Below are 25,168 nucleotides of genomic sequence, written 5' to 3'. Positions count from 1 at the left end.
ACCAAGGAGCCTGATGTGAATCCAACCAAGGAGCCNCATCGTTGAGAAAGAATTCGATTTAGTATATACTACATGGTACCGACATCGAAGTGTTCAGATGTGGGAGATCATATGTGCGCTGTAGTATATACTACATCGTATGTACGACAGATCTGGGTGGGTGCCGTTTACTATACCGCCAGGACCTACATCGGACATGATGATCGGAGCTCCGCCCAACTCTGGCGAAGCCTGTCGTATATACGAGGCGGTATAACCGAAATCGGTTATTTTGCAAGCTGGGGGACTAGTGAGAGGATATTTACTAGTTGTAGTGTTTAAAAATCTCAAATCTAAGATCTTACAGTTCAATTGTTGGATTCAATTGATGGATTAAAGTATTCGAAGCCTAACTATTTAAAACTCTAAAGCTTTTCAATTTGATAATTGGTGTTGTTTGAATTTTCAGTTTTAAAATTGAGTTCTTAGAATTCTCATTTGACCAATTTTTAAGGAGAATAATTTTGACACCTTATTTTTAGTGTTTCATCGCGAAAGAAAAGTATAAAAAATGTTGAAGAAAAACTAGAACGGCGTTTCACCAAATTAATTGGAAACAAAAAATATAAATAAACATAACAAATGGCTCTTCACCGCAATATTAGATTGTGCATGATAGAACTGCAGCTTTAACGCATAACCTGTGCTAACTTGCACTTCTTGGAAGAGCTGGATTCCTGCTCTAGTTTACGTTTTTCGATTTCAAGGCCTTTAACCTTTGAGTCAGCACTGCACTTAATCAGATCATAGAGTACCATGAAGTTCTTGATGGCCGCTCTGCCCATCCTTAGACGGGATTTATTATCAAGGTGGACCATCTCTTCATAGACTTCTTCTCTCCATTGTGGGGCTCTGTATCCGATCATATTTTCCATTCTATTCCTCGGACCATAGACGTCTGGATCAGCATGGACAGTTTTCATACCCCAAGTATGATATGTCCGAGCATTGTATGATCCCCGAGGGATGCTGTGTTAGATGTTATGACAAACTAATAGTTGTATTTGGACAATTCTATACATTAAATCATAGTTATAATATAAATTCTGCAAAATGTGACAATGTAGTGTTAAGAAATATGATATATTTGAATTAAACATATGGATGAGTTTTTTCTTTGTTCTGAAATAAATTATACTTCAGAGGGTATTTTCAAAACATGTATAATGGTTGGTCATAACCAAAAATTTGCGCCCAAGAAAGCGTAATTATTTTTCTTGTATTATCATCCCCTTAAATTCATTTTTAATTGAGAGATTATATATTTAGAGAAAATGATTTTAGACGACGATAATATTTACCGATTCCCTGACCCATCACCTCTAAACTCTTCTATCTTAGATTATTCAGAATACAGGTAATATATAATTTAATGATTATATATAAATATATATCACAGATACAGCGTGTCCTATAGAACATTTATTCTTTCACACTTAAACAATCTTTTGTTTTAAGTGAATTAATCTTTTAATAAATATATTCCCCTGTATATTTCTATATATGGTGAGGAGAAGGTATCCCCCTGGTGGTCAACTATGTGTCCTCTATGTGTAGGATGGGCTGGGCCGGAAAATTCTAAACTAAATATATATATCCACCTGTATATTTGTATATATGTAGAGGAGAAGGTATCCCCCTGGTGGTCAACTATTGGTCCTCTATGTGTAGGATGGGTTGGGCCGGAGAGGAGAATTCTGAATTAAATATATATATATCCACCTGTATATTTGTATATATTTATAGAGGAGAAGGTATCCCCCTGGTGGTCGACTATAGGTTCTCTATGTGTAGAATGGGCTGGGCTGGAAAATCCTAAACTAAATATATATATCCCCCCTGTATATTTGTATCTATGTAGAGGAGAAGGTATCCCCCTGGTGGTCGACTATGGATCCTCTATGTGTAGGATGGGTTGGGCCGGAGAGTAGAATTCTAAACTAAATATATATTTATATATCCCCCCTGTATATTTCTATATATGTAGAGGAGAAGGTATACCCCTGGTGGTTGACTATGGATCCTCTATGTGTAGGATGGGCTGGGCCGGAGAAGAGAATCCTAAAATTTGCTACAGGTGAAGAAAGAACAGTTCTTAATGAATAATGATACAGGGCGGGTGCATATTTTATTGAAAAATTAGGACTGTTAGGTATGTCTGTGCAAAATAACTTTTAGGTTTTTTTCTGAATTGGGGGGGGGAAATGAATAATTTTTGGTAAAATTTATCAAAAAACCTTTTAAAAAAACTTGCTTTTTGATGTACTGTGGAAGACGAGACCTGGCGGCCTCCTTACACAAAGGCCATGAAGAAAGAAAAGAGTTGAGAATCCTGCGCTGCATTCTCTGATTTAACAATGTGATTTCGTCCGACATATTTTCTCAGTTCTATTGTTATTCTTATCAGTAAAATATATACTCAAGAAAGCTTCCTTGTGTTATTGGAGATCGACACAATGTCCTCCATATTGGTGACCCCGACCTTGAACATATATACGGTGTTCCGGAATTCTATCAACACGAGGGAGAACGAGTGAATTCTATCAACATGAGGGAGAACGAGTGAATTCTGTCAACATGAGGGAGAAGGAGTGATTCCTATCAACATGAGTGAGGACGACAGAAATCTTTCAGCCCCTGCTGCTCACTTACAAAGGTAGCCGTCAAACTTCCAGATTTCTGGTTCGACGATCCTGATCTCTGGTTCATTCATGCCGAGTCTGCATTCCGTAATGCTCAGATTACACAATCGAGAACAAAATTTGATCATGTTATACAAAAACTCCCGCAGAACATCATGGTGTCCGTACATGGCCTGATACTTAGTTCGTCTGCTACATCCTCTACGCCCTACGAGGATCTGAAGGAGAAGCTGGTAGCCTCTTACACCTTGTCTCGCTGGCAGAGGGTGTCCAAAGTTATTCACCATCCTGCGTTAGGTGACCACCGCCCCACAGCTTTGATGGACGCCATGCTGGCCTTACTCCCTGAAGATGAAGTACCAGGTAGCCTGTTCCTTGGTCTCTTTCTTGAGAGGTTACCTGTAGAGGTGAGAGACCACCTGGTGGCCAAGGATTTCAAGAATCCAAGCGAGATGGCTTTACATGCAGATAAGTTATGGGATGCTCGTAGAGCACAATCAGTTGATCCTCTCCTAGCTGCAGCTTCTACGTCTCCTTCTCATGCTCGAGGGAGGGAGTGTTCTGATGGTTCTCCTGTCCGACGAAGCCAGACTCCAGGTCCAGCTGGTGCAGGTGAATGCTATTTTCACAAAATGTTCGGAAACGCTGCAAATAACTGCCGCCCTCCATGCAGTTTCCAGGGAAACTCCAGAGCCGATGAGAGAAGGAGGAATTAAACAGTCTTCCCGTCGGCGGTTTTCTCATCTACCTCCAGGATATCCTCTCCAACCGCAACTTTTTGGTCGACACAGGTGCGTCACGCTCAGTTTTCCCACATCATTCATCAGCTGCTCCCACAGGTCCTCGTTTACTGATGGCTGATGGTCGTCCTACCAAAGCTTGGGGTTCTAGGACTATCCCGCTCCAATTTGGTAACCGCCGTTTTCAGTTTTCATTTCTACTAGCAGATGTTGATCGTCCTGTACTGGGGGCTGATTTCCTGGCTGAATTCGACCTTCTGGTGGATGCTTCTAAACGACAGGTTCTGGAACGTACATCTATGAAACCTCTATCCTCTCCAGTCATGTCAACCAGCAAATCCTGCTGTTGCTTCAGTTTTCAAACTTGCTCCTGATGTTGCCTCCCTTCTGAAGGAATTCCCTGCTGCTTGGGAACCTCGTCAACCTGGTCAACTTCCTACTCACAAGGTGGAACACGTCATAGAGACTGAAGGTCAACCGCTGTTTGCCCGTGCCCGCCGATTAGATCAAGCAAAGTTGGAGTCCGCAAAAGCTGAGTTCCGTAAGATGGAAGAGACAGGAATTATACGACGTTCTGACAGTTCCTGGGCCTCTCCACTACACATGGTTCCTAAACCAGATGGTTCTTGGCGTCCTTGCGGCGATTATCGCCGTTTGAACAACGTGACAAAGCCTGATCGTTATCCTTTGCCAAATATCCGTGATTTCACAAACAATTTGAAACATTGTACAGTTTTTTCAAAACTGGATTTAGTGAAAGGTTATCATCAAGTACCCATGAACAGTGAAGATATTTGTAAAACCGCCATAGTTACCCCTTTCGGTTTATTCGAGTTCCTATCTATGCCCTTTGGCTTGAAGAATGCTGCACAGACCTTTCAATGTCTCATGGACCGGATCTTTAAAGGTTTACCTTTTGTTTTTATTTACCTTGATGACATTCTTGTGGCAAGCCGTGGACGAGGTCTTCACCTGAAACATCTCCGAGTTGTACTGGAACTCCTAGTACAGAATGGCCTGGTCATCAACCTCGAGAAATGCAGTTTTGCTCTTCCAGAAATTGATTATCTCGGTCACAAGATTACAGCCACAGGAATTGTTCCGCTCCGCCGTCATGTTGAATCACTACTCCAGCTGCCTCCTCCTCAAGATGTCCGTTCCTTGCAAAGATTCCTTTGCATGGTCAATTTCTACAGGAGGTTTCTTCCTGGTATTGCAAAGATTCTCCGTCAACTCACAGATGCCCTGGCTGGGAACCCTAAATCATTAAACTGGTCAGAAACTCATCAGGAATCCTTCGAGAAAGCCAAGTCCGCCCTTTCCTCCGCCGTTCCATTGACTCACCCTTCTCTGTCCGCCGAAGTTTCCCTTGTAACAGATGCTTCTGCCTCACACGTTGGAGCAGTCCTGCAGCAGCGCGAGAAATCCAATTTGAGACCTCTAGCCTTCTTCTCCGCCAAACTCTCCGCCACCCAACAAAGATATTCCGCCTTTGACAGAGAGTTATTGGGGGTTTTTCTCGCCCTACGTCATTTCTGTTTCGAGTTGGAAGGAAGAAAGTTCCACATCATTACAGATCATCTCCCCCTGGCTGCCGCCCTGTTCCGAGTTTCTCTGCCCTGGTCAGCGTGCCAACAACGCCAGTTATCTTATATATCAGAGTTTACCAGTGATATTCGCCATACTCCAGGATCTGCCAATGTTGTGGCAGATAATCTTTCCCGTCCATCTCCTCCTTCCCATCCTCCTTCCCATCCCCCTTCCCCTTGTCATCCGCCTTTTGCCCATCCCCCTGGTGGTCAGGTGTCGGAGGTGTCGGAGGTGTCGGAGGTGTTGGAGGTGTCGGAGGTGTCGGAGGTGACAGATTCTTCTCTACCCTCTCCCTTTCCAACCTCAGCCAAAGGTATTAATTTTGAGGAGGCTGCGGAGGCTGTTTATGGTTCGGATCTGGTCCTCCCTCATCAGTTCTTACAGAGTCAGGATCCTCCTTCAAAACAGTTCTACGAGGATCTTAAAAACTCAATGTCAGGTTTTCGTCCAGTACCTGCTCGTCACAACACAATATCTCTGACAACTTGTCCCATGGTTTTGGTTCGCAGAGATGGACATGTTCCTCCTCTATCTCCTCTGTATGAAGGACCTTATAAAGTTCTCAGTCGATCCCAGAGAACCTTCCGTCTCCAGGTTGGTAATTGAGTAGAGGTGGTTTCTGTGCAGAGATTGACCACCAGCCGAACCACCTCGTCGTGGATGTCCTCCTCGTAGGGTTCCACCAGATCCTCCTCCTGTTCCAGCTCGTCCTCGAGGAAGACCAAGGAAGAATCCAGCCTCAGCCTCGACTGTGATATTTCCTAGGAGGAAAAAAGTGGTTTTTNATTTTCATACATTAAATTTTTAATTAGTACTGTGGAAGACGAGACCTGGCGGCCTCCTTACACAAAGGCCGTGAAGAAAGAAAAGAGTTGAGAATCCTGCGTTGCATTCTCTGATTTAACAATGTGATTTCATCTGACATATTTTCTCAGTTCTATTGTTATTCTTATCAGTAAAATATATACTCAAGAAAGCTTCCTTGTGTTATTGGAGATCGACGCAACGTCCTCCATAGTACATTTTTTCATTTTTTTCCGAATTTCTTTAAAAAAACACTCCTGTCATAATTGTAACAATAAACATAGTTAACCGTGAATCTTATTTAATTGGAGATTTTTTCCGAAATATTTATTATTATTATATCATTATTATGTAAGGTGTTTTATTATCCGGCATTAGTATTGAATATTTGCCTAGAACTTCCTTGATTCTTGAATATCAAAAACGCCGGCGTTAGAACCTAGGATAGTATCTTGTTTTTTCTGATATAAATCATTTTAATTTAGTAGAAATTAAGTTCCGACAATTATCAAAATTGACTAAATCAAATAGGTTATTAACGTTCAACTTACTTTAACTTCAACTTTGTAATTTTAAGAAATTTTAAATGGTTTAAAAACAATTTTATATTTAGGAATATCTATGCCAAGTGTAGAAAGGATTCAGTGCTTCAGATTGGTAATTCTATTGGTAAGTTTTTATCTTTAAAATGATAGTCGTTCTCGTTCAAACTCTTCTAATTATTTAGAAAAATGAAATAATATTTACTGATATATTCCTTAACATGTTTTAAAAAAAATCTTTCAATGGCATATTGGGCAAAATAAGAAACAAGTTTATAGCCGCAAGAAACTTTGAATGTGAAAACAAAGTCACTAAATTCCGGTCAGTAATATCTGAAGTAAGAAAATATTATTATTGTATAGTAAGAAAATATTCAACTATAATGTTTATTCTCAGTTACATTTCTTTATGTTACATCACACAATTTTCTTATCAAATAAAGGGGAAATTATCTTATCTTTTGATCTTAATTTACAAACAGATAAGCAGTGTATGTTTACGTAGAGTAGCTCATTTTGTATTTAGTTAAAATTGATATTTGGCAATAACATAAAGCTAGAAATTGAACAGCCTGCTCAACACCCTCCTCTTCTTTTTGAAAAGCGTAACCTCAGTGATTATCTATCTATCTTAACCTACCTGAAATAATGTGGTTACACAGTACACTGTACAGTGAAAATCTAAATATGTACACTGTACAGTGTACACTTAGGATAGAAATGGGGGGAGGGTAACTTTTGTTAAAACTAGTTCATGGCGAATTTTTTGTTATTAATAAATTAATTTTGGCAGGAAATATTGAAGCTGTTAGACCAACGATAAAATCCCCTTTTGATAGAAATTTGGTCACTCATTTAGAAGGATTTGGTAAGTTCTTATTAAAAGGAACTGTAGATATAGCTTCAAGTGAATCTGCAGACGACATTTTTAAAGTGGCATGTCAGATTCACGACTGTGCCCTTAAAAGCTGTGTCTTTAAAATAAATGAGATTTTGATGTTTTTCTTCTTTGAACATTGATTAATTTCGATTGCTTCACCTCGAAAGTGATTTGTAAGTTGTGTATTTCTGCTACAAAAACAATTGCAGAAATTGTCAGAATTATGCACTTTCCAAGCTAGAAATACTTCGATTTTTTCCTCATTATTGATCAAATACAATGTTAAAGGCATTGATGTGAATTGGGCTTGACTATGAAATATAATAAAAAACAACTGCTTGACTATGGATTATATTATAAAACTACTGCTTGACTATGAAATATATTAAAAAAACAATTGCTTGACTATGGATTATATTATTGAACTACTGCTCGACAATGAAATATATTAAAAACAATTGCTTGACTATGGATTATATTATAGAACTACTGCTTGACAATGAAATATATTAAAAATCAATTGCTTGACTATGGATTATATTATAGAACTACTTCTTGACAATGAAATATATTATAAAACAATTGCTTGACTATGGATTATATTATAGAACTACTGCTTGACTATGGAAGATATTATAGAACTACTGCGTGACTACGGATTATATTCTAGAACTACTGCTTGACTATGGAATATATTCTAGAACTACTGCTTGACCATGGAATATATTACAGAACAACTGCTTGACTATGGATTATAATTCAGAATTGCTGTTTGACTATGGCATATCTCGGCTGGGAGTGGATACAGATGGTTCAGTTGATCACCCTGTATGTATAACAGAATGCCCGGCCAACACTAATTTTACCAGGTAGCACTAAGATGTTCTTTAAGTATCCCCTTCTAAACCAATTTTCCTTCTCAAATCCAATGTCAAAATGTTACTTATTTCCGGTCTATAAAATTGAATCATGCTAATATATATAATAATTGAATCCTATATATATAATAAAACAAGACATTCTGTGTATTTTTCCTATAGCCGGCCAAACGGCTGGTCAAATGGGCTAACATTTTTTGAGGGAACCCAGGGGTAACAAAAGCTAAACAAAATTTCCACGGGCAACACCAGGCACTTCAGCTTGTTACATCTAAGACTCTTTTCCTCATAAAATTAATGAATATTTAGTGACGTTAAAGGTGACCTTCAACCTTTTAACAATAACTGAGTTAGCCATATTTTTCCAAAGATTTAAATGTCTCCATTTTTGAGAGTTTCTTACCTTTAGACATGGTATGAATGAGGTACTGTTTGAACTGTACAACGTACCTAGTGTAGGGTACGGTATTGACTCTTTGTTCAGTTTACAACATAATTGTACTTCTGTTCAAGATGCTCTAGGTAACTTTTTGTACACAGTACAAGCTTTTTATTTTATGTTAATAATTGTTATTATTGTTTTAATAATCACACATAATTAATTTATTTAATTATTCAGAAAAGAGTCAAAATAAAAAAAAATTAAAAAAATCGATCCTTTAGACGAAGAAACCCATACTTAGATTAAGATTACGAAATGTTAGCTATAGTATTTTCGAAAAAAATTTAAATAAACCCAAAGAAAATTTTTTTGGATTGGTTTCTTTTGTTTCTAAAATACTTATTAAATCATTGAGCATTCTTTTCAACTTTAACTTATTACTTTAGTTATAAGTCTTGGACATCAAACTATCCATGTTATTCCTGTTCTGGGGGGTGTCCCACACCTCCATAATGCCCGCAGTAACAAAATTAACATGACATAAACCACCTAAGGTATTTTGATGGTGGAGCGCTTTAAAGAAACTGATTTCTCTCCTTTTTGTCTAACCCTTATGTCTTTGCAATCTGCTGACATAAACCTTTGAAATTTCAAACTAAGAATTCTGCAAAATAAAAAAAAGTTTTTCATGTTAAAGTTTACACAGTAAGGTGTCTAGATATGAGAATTTGAAAATTAGAGTTTGAGAAAAGTTATCAGCATTAAGAGCGCTGCTCGGCAATCTGTGTTGTTTAAAGACGATATTTAACCAATCTTATGTGTATTTGATGTTGTGATAGAAAATAGTTCTACCAGTTAGTGATGTGCTTTGGTTGGTTAGTTTTGGGTCGTTTTTTGTTTACATTTTCTTTCAGGTCAAAATTTAGCATAATGTAAAGAAAGCAAATGTATTTTAAATTGTGTATTCTAAATATTAGATTTTCTTACACTATGTCAAAATTTTGCATAGTGTAACGTAAACAAATGTATTTTAAATTGAGTAGATATTCTAAATATTAGATTTTCTTACACTAAGTCAAAATTTTGCATAGTGTAACGTAAACAAATGTATTTTAAATTGTGTATTCTAAATATTAGATTTCCTTACACTATGTCAAAAGTTAGCATAGTGAAACGTAAACAAATTTATTTTAAATTGTGTATTCTAAATATTAGATTTTCTTACACTATGTCAAAATTTTGCATAGTGTAACGTAAACAAATGTATTTCAAATTGTGTATTCTAAGTATTAGATTTTATTACACTATGTCAAAATTTAGCATAGTGTAACGTACACAAATGTATTTCAAATTTTATATTCTGAATATTAGATTTTATTACACTATGTCAAAATTTAGCATAGTGTAACGTAAACAAATGTGTTTAAATTTTATATTCTGAATATTAGATTTTCTTCCACTATGTCAAATTTTAGCCGTGGCAGAAGTTAAATGCAAAAAAACACCGAAAAACTACATAAAAACGATCCAAAAACGAATGTGTCGTAACGGTCGTTTTCGAACTTTTGATTTTTTTAGGTCACAGATATTGCAAAGTTTAATCAAATCAAAGTTTAACATAAATCTTTAAAGTTTTATTTTTTTCTGTAAACGGTCCAAAGTGAATAACAACACTACTACCTGTAGATTGAAAATCAACTAATAAAGTTAAAAGGCTCTGTGTCAACTACACAAATGTGTTTTATGTAAATTGGAATACTTAATGTCATTACTTGTATCTAACAGTCGTATTCGTATCCTACAGTTTTGTAGGTCTTACTGTAAACTAAACAAATATATAATATTAAGGGAATGAACATTTATAACTATAAATTCTATGGCGAAATCAGAGACCGAATTTAAAGAATTTTAGCCGCGGCTTTAATTTGAGAAGCGGCTCAAATATGGTTGGTTTCACTTAAAATTGTATTCAATATTTCAAGATTTAAACCGGCTCTCAATTAAAACCGGTTTTTAGTGGATTTGAGACGCGGCTCAAATTCATTAAATTCGGACTCAGGAATTTTATAATTCTACTTTAAAAAGGTTTTAACGAGACAAAAGAAACTTTCCAAGATTAAAAAGAAATGATAATATTGATTATTTTAGGAGGTTTACAATTACAAAGTTATATGCAACGGATCCTACAGCTACGATATCAAAATCATTCCGCCACACTTACGCTTTCAAGGTAGTAATTATTATCATAATTTCTGTTTGATTGTTTATCAACATTTTTAAACAAAACAACCTGTTTTGAAACGATTGGATTGGAACAAATTGTATCTATTTGTGGGGTATAGTGTGATGGGGGGGATACTAAGTTTAATAATTCTTTTGTTTACAAAGATTGTTTTTTTTAGGATTGAGGATATGTTTTCCTTGCTTCGTGTTTCTTCAGATTTTCATTCAGACTTGAAACTGTGGAAGGATCCTGATTATTATGAGAGGTGATACTTCTATAGAACTTTTGAATCCTTATTACATATTATTATCATCATAAATATAAAGTAGCAACATGTGTGTGTATGTTTGTTTGGATGTCCGGTCATAGCTCATGCACCCCTCGACCGTTTCTTTAATTGGGAATTTTGGTCAAACCTCGGGAATGTTCTTTAACCCGGTTTAAACGTCCAAGGTTGAGTGCTTTAGCTTTTACAGGGAAAACTTTGTTTCCAGGCAAAGCTGGGTTCCCGTGCGGGTTTTTTAAACAACAACAATTTACGTTCCTTATATTTCGAAATTTTCTGCGGTATTTTTTGCACATTTTTTGCGACCATTACAGGGCTTTTCAGCATTGATTATATATAATTATCAGTGCGACGTCGTTTCAAGGTGAAAAAATGGTGACCCAGGTAAAAAGAGGGATAGCACAGAGACAATTAATTTCTCCCTTTTCTAGAAGTTAATATTTATAATAATAAAATGAGAAAATAAAAAATATTGTTTATTTAGTAATGCGTTAAAAGTTCAGCTCCCATTTGTTGCAACAGTTAAGGCTCCCCCCGTGGATCCAGAAATATTAAAGGCTAGAAGGCAAGAACTAGGTAAATAATGATAACAATAACAATAACAATAACAATAACAATAACAATAACAATAACAATAATAACGATAACAATAACAATAACAATAACAATAACAATAACAATAACAATAACAATAACAATAACAACAATAACAATAACAATAACAATAATAACAATGACGATTTTTGTAATAGCAGTAAAAATAACAATAACAATAAAAATAATTAGTATTACTAACAATAATAGCAACAAAAATATTAGTAATAGAAATAACAATAACAACAAAAATATTAATAATAGTAACTATAATAATAAAAATTTCGGTAACAATGAAAATAGCGATTTCAATGATAGTTTTAATAACAAAAACAATAATAAGGTTTAAAAAATTTATTTCACTATAATAGCAACAAGATTTGATATAATACAGTGGTAGGCTATTATATCAATACAATTAAGACGACTTTCTATTTCAATTTTGATATAAATAAAGCCGTTATACAGCATGGATACACATAAACAAAGAAGTCAAGAAAAGCTGTTAAAAGCATTTCTTTGATTACTTGCATACTTGAAATTCGAAAAAAGCTTGTTAACAATCAACACTTGGTGAAAAAGTCGTCTTCATTGTATTGATATAATCGCCTACCAATGTATAAAATTTGGTTTAGTTTTGATGTCGTTATTATTTAGGACGAAGATTAATGGAAATCAATTCTAAGAAGAGAGAATCTAAACTCCAGGAGAATATAAAGATACTGGAGCAGTTGGATCATGTTAAACAGATAGTGGATCAAGGTAGAATATCAAGATACTGGAGCAGTTGGATCATGTTAAACAGATAGTGGATCAAGGTAGAATATCAAGATTATAGAGCAGTTAGATCATGTTAAACAGATAGTGGGTCAAGGTAGAATATCAAGATACTGGAGCAGTTAGATCATGTTAAACAGATAGTGGATCAAGGTAGAATATCAAGATACTGGAGCAGTTGGATCATGTTAAACAGATAGTGGATCAAGGTAGAATATCAAGATTCTGGAGCAGTTAGATCATGTTAAACAGATAGTGGATCAAGGTAGAATATCAAGATACTGGAGCAGTTAGATCATGTTAAACAGATAGTGGATCTGGGTAGAATATCAAGATACTGGAGCAGTTAGATCATGTTAAACAGATAGTGGATCAAGGTAGAATATCAAGATACTGGAACAGTTGGACCATGTTAAACAGATAGTGGATCTAGGTAGAATATCAAGATACTGGAGCAGTTAGATCATGTTAAACAGATAGTGGATCCGGGTAGAATATCAAGATACTGGAGCAGTTAGATCATGTTAAACAGATAGTGGATCTGGGTAGAATATCAAGATACTGGAGCAGTTGGATCATGTTAAACAGATAGTGTATCAAGGTAGAATATCAAGATACTGGAGCAGCTAGACCATGTTAATGTTGATAATCTTTTAGGATCTGAAACAAGAACGCAGAGGGCGTTATTGAATCTCAATTTGACGAGTACAGAAGAGCTGATTTCTCTAATCACTCGAACAAAGATGGCGATTGATAAGGCCAACGAGGCAAAACTAAGAGAGGCTCAGAGGTAGAGAAATATATCAAAACTAGGATTTTAAGACGCTTCGCCCCCCCCCCCCCATTCAATAATTTTACCTTCTAAATTCATACATGAAATAAATATAACGTTTAAATAATTTAAGAATTGGATACACTTAATTCCGAACGCTTAATCTGATTATCCAATGCGGACCCTTTTAATTTCTTTCTTAGACCGCTCTTTTTCTCTATTTTTGAATATCCCTACCAGATTCCGACCAATGAGAAATCTCTCATTAAATGGCGCTTAAAATTTCAAATTTCCCAGGTTCTTATTGGCTGTTTGGGATTCCACATACGTCATGTCACTCTGTTGGTTGAATTCTATAAATTTTTAAGGATATTAAGTAAAGATCAAACTAAAATTAAGATTAATGAAAAGGGGAGAGCAAACATTGATCTCAATATCTACAATTCTAAGTTTTCAGCTCAGACGAAGTAGCAGACAAACATAATAAAATTACGTTTTTCTAGAAATTACATTGCGCATTTTTTAGAGAAGAAACAGCTGCTGAGCCTGAAACTAAAAAGAGGCGTGAAGACATGTGTGAATCGGAACGGATTGAATTCGATTCTTGGATATCTGACGTCAGATCGAAACTTCAGGAAATCCGGGAGAAGAAAGCTGTGCGCGCACGCCGCCGGAAACAGATTGCTAAGCGACGCACCGCGGCAAGTCAAGAAAGAATGCGCATTATCAGCCATCTTGCTCGGAACAATAAGGTAGGATCAAGGTCTGAAAAAGGAAGTAGATTTAAGCATAAAGGAAGAAACATAATTTTGTAGGTTAAACAAGTCGTCAATTTAAGTTGATTTGTTGGCTTTTTATCTAGATAACACAGGTTAACCGATTTTTAAATTGATATTCAGTATCCACAGACCAAAATGATTTATTAATTAAGAGGTTTATTGTATCAAGTTGTATGTAAAATGCAGGTTTAGGATTCAGATTTTAGTGAACAAATTGTTGTTCTATTGTCAGATTTTAATTGTGTGTTGTAGGAAGAGGATAATTTCGGATTGAATGACTCAGACTGGGATGTTTACAAACAAATATCACGTGATGCCGAGGATTCGGATAGTGAAGAGGAGAATCTCAAAGCCCAGGTAAGATAACTAGGTTTAACGTAATCTTAGCTTTTTGTTATTGATCTATATTCAATCCTTTAAAACTTTTTGAATGAAACCAATTCGCAGATCACCCTTTGGCGGATTTTTCAAAATATCGAAATTTATATGTGTCAAACAATTTTAATTTGCAGATTTTTCTGTGTTCTTCAGCGGATTTTCAAAAAAATCTAAAATTCTACGCAGCAAACGTAGTAATTCTGACTGGTCATAAACCTTTCCTGGTTGAGCCTGATCGGTTTAGCCGAGTTTGTCGTTCGTTAGATACAAATAAGCATACTTGTTTTTAAACATTGGCTCTACAAAGATAAAGTTTGATCAATTTTAAAATCGAATGTTCTTAATTTTTTTTCTCATTTTTCTTAATTATTGACAGAAAATGAAGTTTTTAAAACGGTTGATTTAATCTGTAAATCTAAATATCTAAAGGCTTAGTCTGAGATGGATTCTTTTTAATTTATTCAAATTAATCTTGGGAAATATGGCAAATTTAACTAAACGCACTCTGCATGATGAGTTACGGTCAATTTTCACCATTTACCCCAATACCTTTCCCCTACTACCGCCACCATGTTGTATGTGTTGATTTCATGTGTTAAATTTATGTCATATTTTCCATCGTCTTTTAATGTTTTATTAACATTTTTGTCCATAAAGGTAAAATTAATTAGTCTTTCGACTTAACTCTCCATTTTACATTTCTGTATTATGCATGCAAAGTGCCAATACAAAGAAACACATGAGTGCATGCTAAAATCAGCGAAGGAGAAGAGTTTCGCCGCTAATTCAGTTATCTAAATCCCTATATCTTCGCAACCCGATGTTGTAGACCTCTCATATTTAAAACTATAATTTCTGTTAGCTCAAATAGTTTGAAAAATCTAAGGCCTAATCAGACTGGAAAGATGTAGGGACTAAAAAAATTTAGTTTTTTGCCTAAATCTTAGTTCTTTTTCGATCTTTGAGGCATAAAAAATTCGAAATTCTGCTTTATTATTAGTATATTGTAACAATTTTTGAGACACAAAAAATCCGAAATTCTGCTTTATTATTTGTATATTGCAACAATACTGTTTATAGGAGTATGAATCTGTGCTAAAAGAGCACGGGGATGAGGAGGAAGAAATAAACAGAAACTCTCCTCTATGGCATCAGGTTGTTTAACTATTATGAATATTATTATTATTATTATTATCATTGTAGCTATATACAGGGTGGCCAAAATGTACGGATTGTACGGATTTTTTTTGAAACCCTAAAATTGTGCGGATTGTACGGATTTTTTTTAAAAATTGTACGGATTTTACGGATTTTTATCATGAAAATACGCCGTTTTTTTAATTTTCACTCATTTCAGCAAATTTTTCATGAAAATTTCAAAAAAAAATTCTCGTCAAAATGAAGTTAGTTTAACTTTTTTTCTGCATTCTAAATAATCTAGATTAATGTTTAAATTGACAATCAAAATTCATTCATAATTTTCGGGCTATGTCCCAGAAGTGTTCATTTGAGAATATGTTCCAGAAGTGTTCATTTGAGAATATGTTTATCTATCTGTCTATCTGTCTAGCTATCTAGCTATCTGTCTATCTATCTGTCTATCTGTCTAGCTATATGTCTAGCTATATGTCTAGCTATCTGTCTATCCATCTGTATATCTATTTGCATGTCAGTTTATCTATCTTTTTATCTATCTGTTTATATATCCTATCTGTCTCTCTGTTTATCTATATGTCTATGTGCCTATCTGTTTCTCTGTCTATTTATTTGTCTATCTATCTGTCTGTCTGTTTATCTATCTATCTATCTGTATCTTTATCAGATCTGAGAACATCCTCTCAGGTTTCTTCCGTTTATCTGAAAATATTTTCATTTTAAGTTTAATTTTAACTTTCTTTTAATTGAGTGTGCAACCCCTGTACTACCTCCCACCACGTTAATTTTAATTATAATAAATCCTAAATCTACACTCCACTCTTTCTAATTATAACTTAATCGTTTGTTTGTTAAATGGCCTAATTCACACCAATCTAAACAGTTTTAAAAATTAGAATCAACGCTCTTTAGTTCTCTAGTTCTCTGGTTCTCTGGTTCTCTGGTTCTCTGGTTCTCTGGTTCTCTTGTTCTCTGGTTCTCTAGTTCTCTAGTTCTCTAGTTCTCTAGTTCTCTAGTTATCTAGTTATCTAGTTCTCTGGTTCTCTGGTTCTCTAGTTCATTGGTTCTTTGGTTCTCAGGTTCTCTAGTTCTCTAGTTATCTAGTTATCTAGTTCTCTAGTTCTCTAGTTCTCTAGTTCTCTATTTCTCTAGTTCTCTAGTTCTCTAGTTCTCTGGTACTCTGGTACTCGGGTTCTCTGGTTCTCTAGTTCTCTAGTTCTCTTGTTCTCTGGTTCTCTAGTTCTCTAGTTCTCTAGTTCTATAGTTTTCTAGTTCTTTAGTTCTCTAGTTCTCTAGTGCTCTGGTTTTCTTGTTCTCTATTATCTAGTTCTCTAGTTCTCTAGTTCTCTAGTTTTCTAGTTCTCTGGTACTCTGGTTCTCTAGTTCTCTAGTTCTCTATTATCTAGCTCTCTAGTTCCCTAGTTTTCTAGTTCTCTATTATCTAGCTCTCTAGTTCCCTAGTTTTCTAGTTCTCTGGTTCTCTAGTTCTCTAGTTCTCTAGTTCTCTGGTTCTCTGGTTCTCTGGTTCTCTGGTTCTCTGGTTCTCTTGTTCTCTGGTTCTCTTGTTCTCTATTTCTAAGTTCTCTTGTTCTCTAGTTCTCTTGTTCTTTAATTCTCTAGTTCTCCAGCTCTCTAGTGTTTAATAGTAATGTTTAAGTTTTATATCTTTGCAACCTTATGTGGTAGACTTTTGTTATTATAAGCTGTGAATCATTTTCTTTTAGACATATTAACAAATAATTAACATATTAATATTTCATCAAAATATTTATAAGGGTTTGTAAATAAAGCCAAATTACTATTTTTTTCAACCAAAAAATAAAGATATTTCTTCAAAGATATTTTAAAACATCCTTGAAAGATTTTACAATAAACTGTCAAGTATATATATTTTATGAATCAATTAAAATAAAATATTTTAAATTTGTATGCTTTGCTTTCCAACTTAACACAACTTTTTAGCAAGCTCGTTAATTCTGTTAATTTTTAGCATAACATACAAAAATAAGAATGTTACTGTTGACTTAAACTGAGTAGACGTAATATCAAGTGACAAAGAAGTTAGAGTGTCATGTCTGATTCACAACCAGCCTTTACACCTTTATCTCAGTGACAATAAGATATACATCATAGTTTTCGTGGAAATTGTTAAATTCCCACAATTTCCTTCATTATCTATGCAGCATAAATCCGTGAATCCACAATTGAAAATTTTTCTATTTGCGGCAAGACGATAAGGAAATCTTATTGATCATTGATCGGGTAAAGTTTTAAACTGTGAATTGGATAAACTATTCCTAGAATGAAGGGTCACTTAAAATTACGTTTACTGAGTACAGAATATAGACCCTTTTAACTGTTACATTTGTTTGAAATATAGAGAAGTTTTAATAGTACTCTTGCATCACGCTAAGGACAATTGTAATGTGTACACTACAGCACTAAGCATATATTAAAGAGAACAATACAAAAATAAATTTTGTACAAATATCTACTTCATTGAGATTTACATCCTTTCAAGCAACTAGAATTTGTCATGTATACTCATTAATTGCAATAATATCTTTAATAGTACTCTTGCAAGTTGCATCACGCTAAAGACAATTGTAATGTGTACACTACAGCACTAAGCATATATTAAAGAGAACAGTACAAAAATAAATTTTGTACAAATATCTACTTCATTGAGATTTACATCCTTTCGAGCAACTAGAAATTGGCATGTATACTCATTAATTGCAATAATATCTTTACAAAACACCTTCTACCAATTTGTTATTTTTTATCGGTGACATTATGTTTATTTTTACTTAAAAATCTGTTAAGAGAAGGTATATTACCGACCTAGTTTGATCCCAGAGGGCCAGAAGTAAGAACATATGTGGATTTAATAATCTTCTATTTTTACTGCAAATGTAAAAATATGCAAATAAAATTCGTTTGATCCATGCTTTTTAAAGAAATTCTTTTATTTAAAAAATGTCTTATGTTTTGTTAGAGATCCAAACCAGTAAAATAAGCAATTATTTGAATACAAACCGGCTTTTTTAGTCTTCACGAACACTCCCTTTAAGGTTCATTTGAGTACTGAGATAACCATGATACCAGAAATCATTTTCCAACCGAGCATTCTAGGTAAGAATAAATTTTATATTATTATTATATATACAGTGGGCCCCTTTAAACTGTGGAATAGGTTAACTAGAATTAAGCGATCCTTCGTGTATTTGATGTTGTTGCAAAGCAGCTAGTTTTATTAGTAGCTAGAAAGTCAACAATAATTGAAATGGGTCTGTGTACACTGCACTATTGGACTATTCAAATTCATGTGGTTTTCTATTTCACAGCTTCATTGGTCCCACCCTACTACTTTTATTATTATCAATAATGGTGAACGGATTGTCAGAATAACCTTTAAATGTCGTCTTACTTTAAAAATATCATACATGATTCTCAATCGTATCGTTTAAACCGTTGTCCAGAGCTGGGTAATTTTGAATGGTGGATATCGGTTTTAATGCTTGATCTCCTCTTTTTCTTAATCTCGAGATTAAAAAATGCTTGTTCTCCTCTTGTTATTAATCTCCAGATTAATTAAACGATCGGATTAAGGATATCCCATTCTTAAGTTTTCAGCTCGGAGCAGTTAAGTTTTCTTCGTTCTTTTTCCATCGGAAAAATTTGAATCATTTGTATCATTCTTAAGGGTACCGTCGTGAATCTTACAGCTATGTTTGTAATAAGGGTCCCTTAAAATCACGCATACAGTCCCTTTGATCTACTTGAACTTGATTACCCAAAGTGGTTATACGCTGCATCTTTGTATTATATTTGATATGGCAGTGTACTCTGAAAAGTTATCAGAGACAAACATATTCAATTTTAACAACAAACAATGTTGTTTATCAATTCAACTGTTTAATCTGTGTAGGTTTGGAGCAGGCTGGGTTAGGGGAAACTATTCAGTTTATTTTCACAAAATATAGGTAAATTTTTTTTTTGGTAACTCACTCCAATTCTAGACACAAGACACAGGTTCAAACATAAAGGAATGGATTTTATCACATTTTAAATCCTTTTTATTTTGAATCAACACCCGAGCATCAGAAAAGTTAACTGATAATGTTCCATTTCAAGGATTCTAAAACTTTTTTTTATTTTCTAGTTAATAGTTTTTTAGAGTTAAAGTGCAAGACCAAATTTACAACAAAACAATGGACGCGTAATTTAAAGTTTAATTTACAGATTGAATTTAACTGTTTTTTTTTTCTCATCAAACCTGGTTTTTCTTGGAGCGAAAAGCTTATTGAATTATTTAAGAACGTTAAGATAATTTTATCTCTGGCAACTTTTTACTATTTGAAATTAATTCACAGTTTAGTTTCCTTAAATGAAAAGTTTTTGGGGGAGGGGGGTTAATTTTTAAATATAAGAAATTTAGAGATTGAAATCTAAATTTATTTTTTTATAATTGTTGTTTTGAAATGAATATCTATATATTGAATTAACCCTGAATTCAGTTGTCCTGATGTTGCTCGGTTATCCAATAATGTTCTTCTTACCGGGGGATTATCTAAAATACCAGGTATTTCAGAGTTTATTTTATTTAATATTTATATTTCTCTTATTCTTTTGTCTTATTATTATTTTCATCGGTGCTTAGAATCCGGATCCGTTGGATCCGCAAGATTTTGGCTTCCTGGACCCGGATCCGGATCCGCAAAAATATGCGGATCCGGATCCAAGGGGTGAAATATCAACCAAAAACTGCAAAAATAACTTTTTTACAAATCTGAACTTAAAAAAAAAAAATTATAAAAATTTTTAGGATAAAAATAAGCGAAAAAAAATAAAACAAATTTGAAAATTATTTTTTGTTAAAAAAATTCAGTAAATCTTAAAGAAATGACCTGGATCCGGATCCGGATCCATTTTTTTCTAGTGCAGATCCAGGATCCGGATCCTTATCAGCATCAAAATTAAATGGATCCTAAGCACTGAATTTATTGATTGTTTTCATTTGGAGAAATTAAACGTTATTTGCACACAGAGGTTTAGCTTTTGATTATATTAAACGAATTTTCAGGAGTTCTTTCGTAATTGCATCGTTTTTTGTTTACATAATCATATATGTTAATTCTGATGACAGTACCTTCAAGTTTTTATTTTGTAGGTTTACAATCTCGTCTTGAGGTAGAGTTACAACAGATGCTTCCCTTTAAATCTACTTTTCAGGTTAATAACTATTTTTTTATCTTTAACCTTCCTGTTTTTTTTCTTTCCCCCCCCCCCCTTCTATTTAAAAACATGGTTCCTTATGTTTTCCTCTTATCGTCCTAAGTTTCCGTTATCTCTGAATTGTTTCTTTCGATCTGAATGAAGAGAAAGAAACCGTTTAGAAATAATCAAGAATAATTTCCGTCCATGGAGGACTTAATACACAGATAGGACTTATTTTGCGCAGTTATTACACAACAAGAACACATTACGGAGAACTTAATACACTGATAGGACATATTTTGCGCAGTTATTACACAACAAGAACACATTATGGAGAACTTAATACACAGATAGGACATATTTTGCGCAGTTATTACACAACAAAAACACATTATGGAGAACTTAATACACAGATAGGACATATTTTGCGCAGTTATTACACAACAAAAACACATTATGGAGAACTTAATACACAGATAGGACTTATTTTGCGCAGTTATTACACAACAAGAACACATTATGGAGACTTAATACACAGATAGGACTTATTTTGCGCAGTTATTACACAACAAGAACACATTATTGAGTACTTAATACACAGATAGGACTTATTTTGCGATTACACAACAAGGACAAATTTTGAAGGACTTATACACAGATAGAACTAATTATGGCGCAGTCATCACAAAATTAGGACACATTATGAAGGAATTATTACACAGATAGGACAATTTATGGAGGACTTGTTACACAGATAGGACAAAATATGGTGCAGTTATTAGGACAAATTATGAAACACTTAATACACAGATAAACCAAATATGTGGCAGTAATTATACGAAAAGTACAAATTATGACACACTTACTGCGCAGAAAGTACTAATTATGGTGCAGTCATTACACAAATAAGGCAAATTATGGAGGATATATATCACAGATAGGACAATTTATGGATGATTTATTAAACAGATTTATTGCATAGATTGGACAATTTATAAAGCACTTTTAATGCAGATAGGACGTGTTTTGCATCAATTTTGATAGTTCAAACACAGCGAGGAGTTTTGTAACAGTGCACTTTTGTCTGATCTGTGTAACTTGCATTCTGCTTAGTTCGTGTTACGGTGTTATAGAACCATATTTAACAACTCTAATGTTCCTTTCTTCATTCTTATCTTTTTGCAAAAATAATTTTCTTCTTACTTAAAAATAATTTCTTTGTAAACTACCACTTTTATCATGGAGAAGGTTCTAAATAAAGAAAATTCGGAGGAGGGGGGGGGGTTTAAGTTGTTGGGGAAACTGCGAGAAAGGGGGGGGGGTAATATAAGACGGTTGATGAATAACTTAAGAAGGTATTCGTGGAATTAATTCATTTCTAATATGAACGTTGGGACTAGGGATTAATACACTTCCCTTATTTTTGTCTAAAAAATAATTATTGTTATGATTATTATTATTCTGTTCTAACATTTCTTATTTTTAGATTTTTCATTGTCAACCTTTCCTTTCATGACAAACTTCTGTTTTTGATTTAAAAAAGATACGTTTTCTTGGTATAAGCCCTTTGCATGTTAGTAGGCAACTCCAAGCTTTGTTCTCCCATACACATCTTTTTCTACTATTTCTGTCTCGTAGTCCAGAGTTTATAATATATATTACTAGTCCAGATTCAGTAGAGGGAGGAGATGTATTTTGATAATAAAAGGACTGGATACAATAATTTAAGATACCCTATATTTAAATATCACATGCCACATTTATTATATTAAAATTTATACATTTTAGTTCCAGTTTTAAGAAAGGAAATAGACCTCCGATAAAGATTTAAGGCTGATGTTGTAAAAAAGCACTAAGTATTAACCCTATTCCCGACTGACGTGTGGTTTACCCAAAATAGACTGAGGGGGGGGGGGGGGTTACAGGGCCCTCCTCCTCTATATTCTTCTTGGGATACAATGCCCTTGGGCTCGATTTCAATAATCTTAAGAGAAACATGCAAATTTGCAATAATCCAAATACTTATTGCAAAATTTAGTTATTCGGCAAAAAGTGCGCAAAAAACAAAAATTTCGCGAAATATGACACATTATACATGTATATATAGAATCGACCTATTGATTTCATAAATGCAAAATATTTGCAACATTTTCAAATCCTAAATGTGTATTTAAGAAAAGCTAAAATTGTGAATATTTCCTTTTAAAGACGTTTACGCAACATTTCTGTGCAGAAATTGTGCAATCTGCTTCCTTTTATTATAGGCTTTCCAAAAAACTATAAAATGTTGAAATCCAATGACCGGAAGTATAATATAGACTTAAGTCTGGTAAAGGTAAAATAAGGCGTTCAATCATTATGCCTGCGGACTCAGGCAGGGTAAAAGCTCAACTTTTAGCCTGAATTGAAAAAAATGGTGAAATAAGTGATGAAGCAAAGAATAAAAAACAAGCTTTAGTTGAGTGATAATAAATAAATAAATATGAAAAAAAGCGTAAGTTTTGCCGATCTATACTGTCTTACATAAGAAACGCCAGCAACCAGGGGCGTACGAAGGAGACGGGTCCCCCCCCCTTTTGGGTGCCCCCCTTAGATGGGTCACCAATATAAAAAAAATACTTTAAATCTCACTTTTGCCCTCAACTAAAAAATTTCATTAAAGAGCTTTAATCAATAATGCCTTCAGTGTAAATATATCTTTGTTATCATTATTTATAATTATACAATATATAGATATTTTTTAAGAAACGTTTCCATCTCTATTTTACCCATTGAAGCTTACACCACAGTTTTAAGAGGAAGTGTCTGATTAGTCTACTTGAGAAAATTACATAAATAATTTATTAACACTTGTTATAAGGAAGTTTGTATATGATCGAATAGTTTACATAGTTAAAAAAGGTATCAATATTTTTCAAAACAGGGGTTTTTAAGTGGGGCACAATGTTACCAAGGGGGGTGGCACACATCCCCCCACACACATGCTTTCGTACGCCCCTCCCAGCAACCAAATATAAACACTACTTTACTTCCAAATATTGTAAAGAGTATTTAGATTTAAAGACTTCAAGATACTGAAGTTGTAATTTGAAGTGAGTCTACACTTACAGAGTGGCATATCCGATTCACTTGGTATCCTTCAATTTTTATAAGTATTATCTGATCAAGAAAGGATTTAGACATTCAGGGGTATCTTCTGAAAAGTTTGTTATTTTCATTTCTAGTTTCATCATAAACAGTAACTTTTTGTATTTCTTTTGCAGTAACTATTTCACATTCACATTCACAGGCAATTGCCAGCAAGCTCCTTCCCCATTATTAATCAAATAATGATTTAAAGAGTATAGTTGTGAATCGGGTAAACCTCTCACATGAAATTACGACCAGTCCCTTTTAAATATTAACTTCTAATTAATTTCTAGGTTAGTATAGTGTCTGATCCAGAACTAGTTGCTTGGCGTGGAGCTAGTGAATGGGCAGCTCATACTCAAAATCAAAGGTTAGATCAAGGTGTTTATTAGGGAGGCCGATTTTTTACATTTTTTCAAAATTTCATTATTGTTGATTAGTAGGATATTATGTTTTTAATCAAAAATCAAAAATATGTTGAAATGGATATTTAAAGATATGAATACTGTTCATTTGTTTTTGTTCAGATATCTTGAAAATGTTGTTGTATATACAAGTACATTCCTTTTCCTAGTGAAATTGTAAAAATCGGATGGGCGGATTTTTGTTAACTAATAATTTGGTACCCTGACAATTTTGTAAGATTTTTCAGAATTTAGATTTTTTAGTAATTATTGCCACATTGAACATTATTTTGTTAAATATAGAACTGGATTTATGACACGGGCCGAGTATGAAGAACATGGTGAAGGATATTTAAAAGAACACATGGCGTCCAATAAATACACCCCAACACCTCCTCCTCCAGAAGTATTAAACCCAACACCACCCACCTCTTCTTCATGAGGTTAAAGGGACTGTAAACGTATTATCAAGTCGCCTTTCTTTTGTAAAGTGGTCAGTTCTATTCACAATGGTACCATTTGTATTTGATAATTGGTGACGGAGATATCTGTATTTTATTAAAGAAAATTGATAGGAACCATGTGTTGTTATTAGCACGGATTAAACACTCCAGTTTCCCTGCACTCAGTTTTCAGCTAGAAATATACAGATAGCTACTTGGTGGGTGATTAGGTGTTAAGGGTACAGTTGTGAATCGTACATACCATGTGAATTAATTGTCATTTGAAATTGGCATTAAAGATCAACTCTGTAGCTAGCTCACCTCTTCTGAGGTTTAAAATCAACCAACCAACCGTCAATCTTAAAAATATTATGATCTCATATTTCGTTGCAAAAAAAAACGTTTGTGGCCTTTACTTGGACCTGGATAGATTACAAAATTTCCAGTTTGTATGATATATATTGTTATTTATATTACTTTCAGATAAAATGTATAAACTAGCCCCTGATT

General features: G+C 34.2%; 1 protein-coding gene across 1 annotated transcript; it reads left to right on the top strand.

Annotated features, from left to right (window-relative positions):
- Positions 1–1,290: 1,290 nt before the first annotated feature.
- On the top strand, positions 1,291–25,142 carry LOC111702117 (actin-related protein 5). Its single transcript, XM_023473695.1, has 21 exons — positions 1,291–1,396; positions 2,027–2,116; positions 6,429–6,484; positions 7,151–7,225; positions 8,001–8,106; positions 8,525–8,637; positions 8,944–9,026; positions 10,642–10,727; positions 10,900–10,986; positions 11,492–11,583; positions 12,259–12,363; positions 13,036–13,168; positions 13,677–13,902; positions 14,182–14,286; positions 15,388–15,462; positions 18,537–18,597; positions 19,394–19,448; positions 19,983–20,047; positions 20,636–20,697; positions 24,105–24,181; positions 24,513–25,142. Exons 1-21 carry the CDS (start codon positions 1,314–1,316, stop codon positions 24,655–24,657), a joined length of 1,980 nt encoding a protein of 659 aa, XP_023329463.1. The 5' UTR covers positions 1,291–1,313; the 3' UTR covers positions 24,658–25,142.
- The last annotated feature ends 26 nt before the right edge of the window (positions 25,143–25,168 follow it).

The sequence above is a fragment of the Eurytemora carolleeae genome, unplaced genomic scaffold, assembly GCF_000591075.1.
Source record: "Eurytemora carolleeae unplaced genomic scaffold, Eaff_2.0 scaffold475, whole genome shotgun sequence".
Taxonomy (NCBI): Eukaryota; Metazoa; Arthropoda; class Copepoda; order Calanoida; family Temoridae; genus Eurytemora; species Eurytemora carolleeae.
This window is presented reverse-complemented; position numbering and strand designations above follow the sequence as displayed.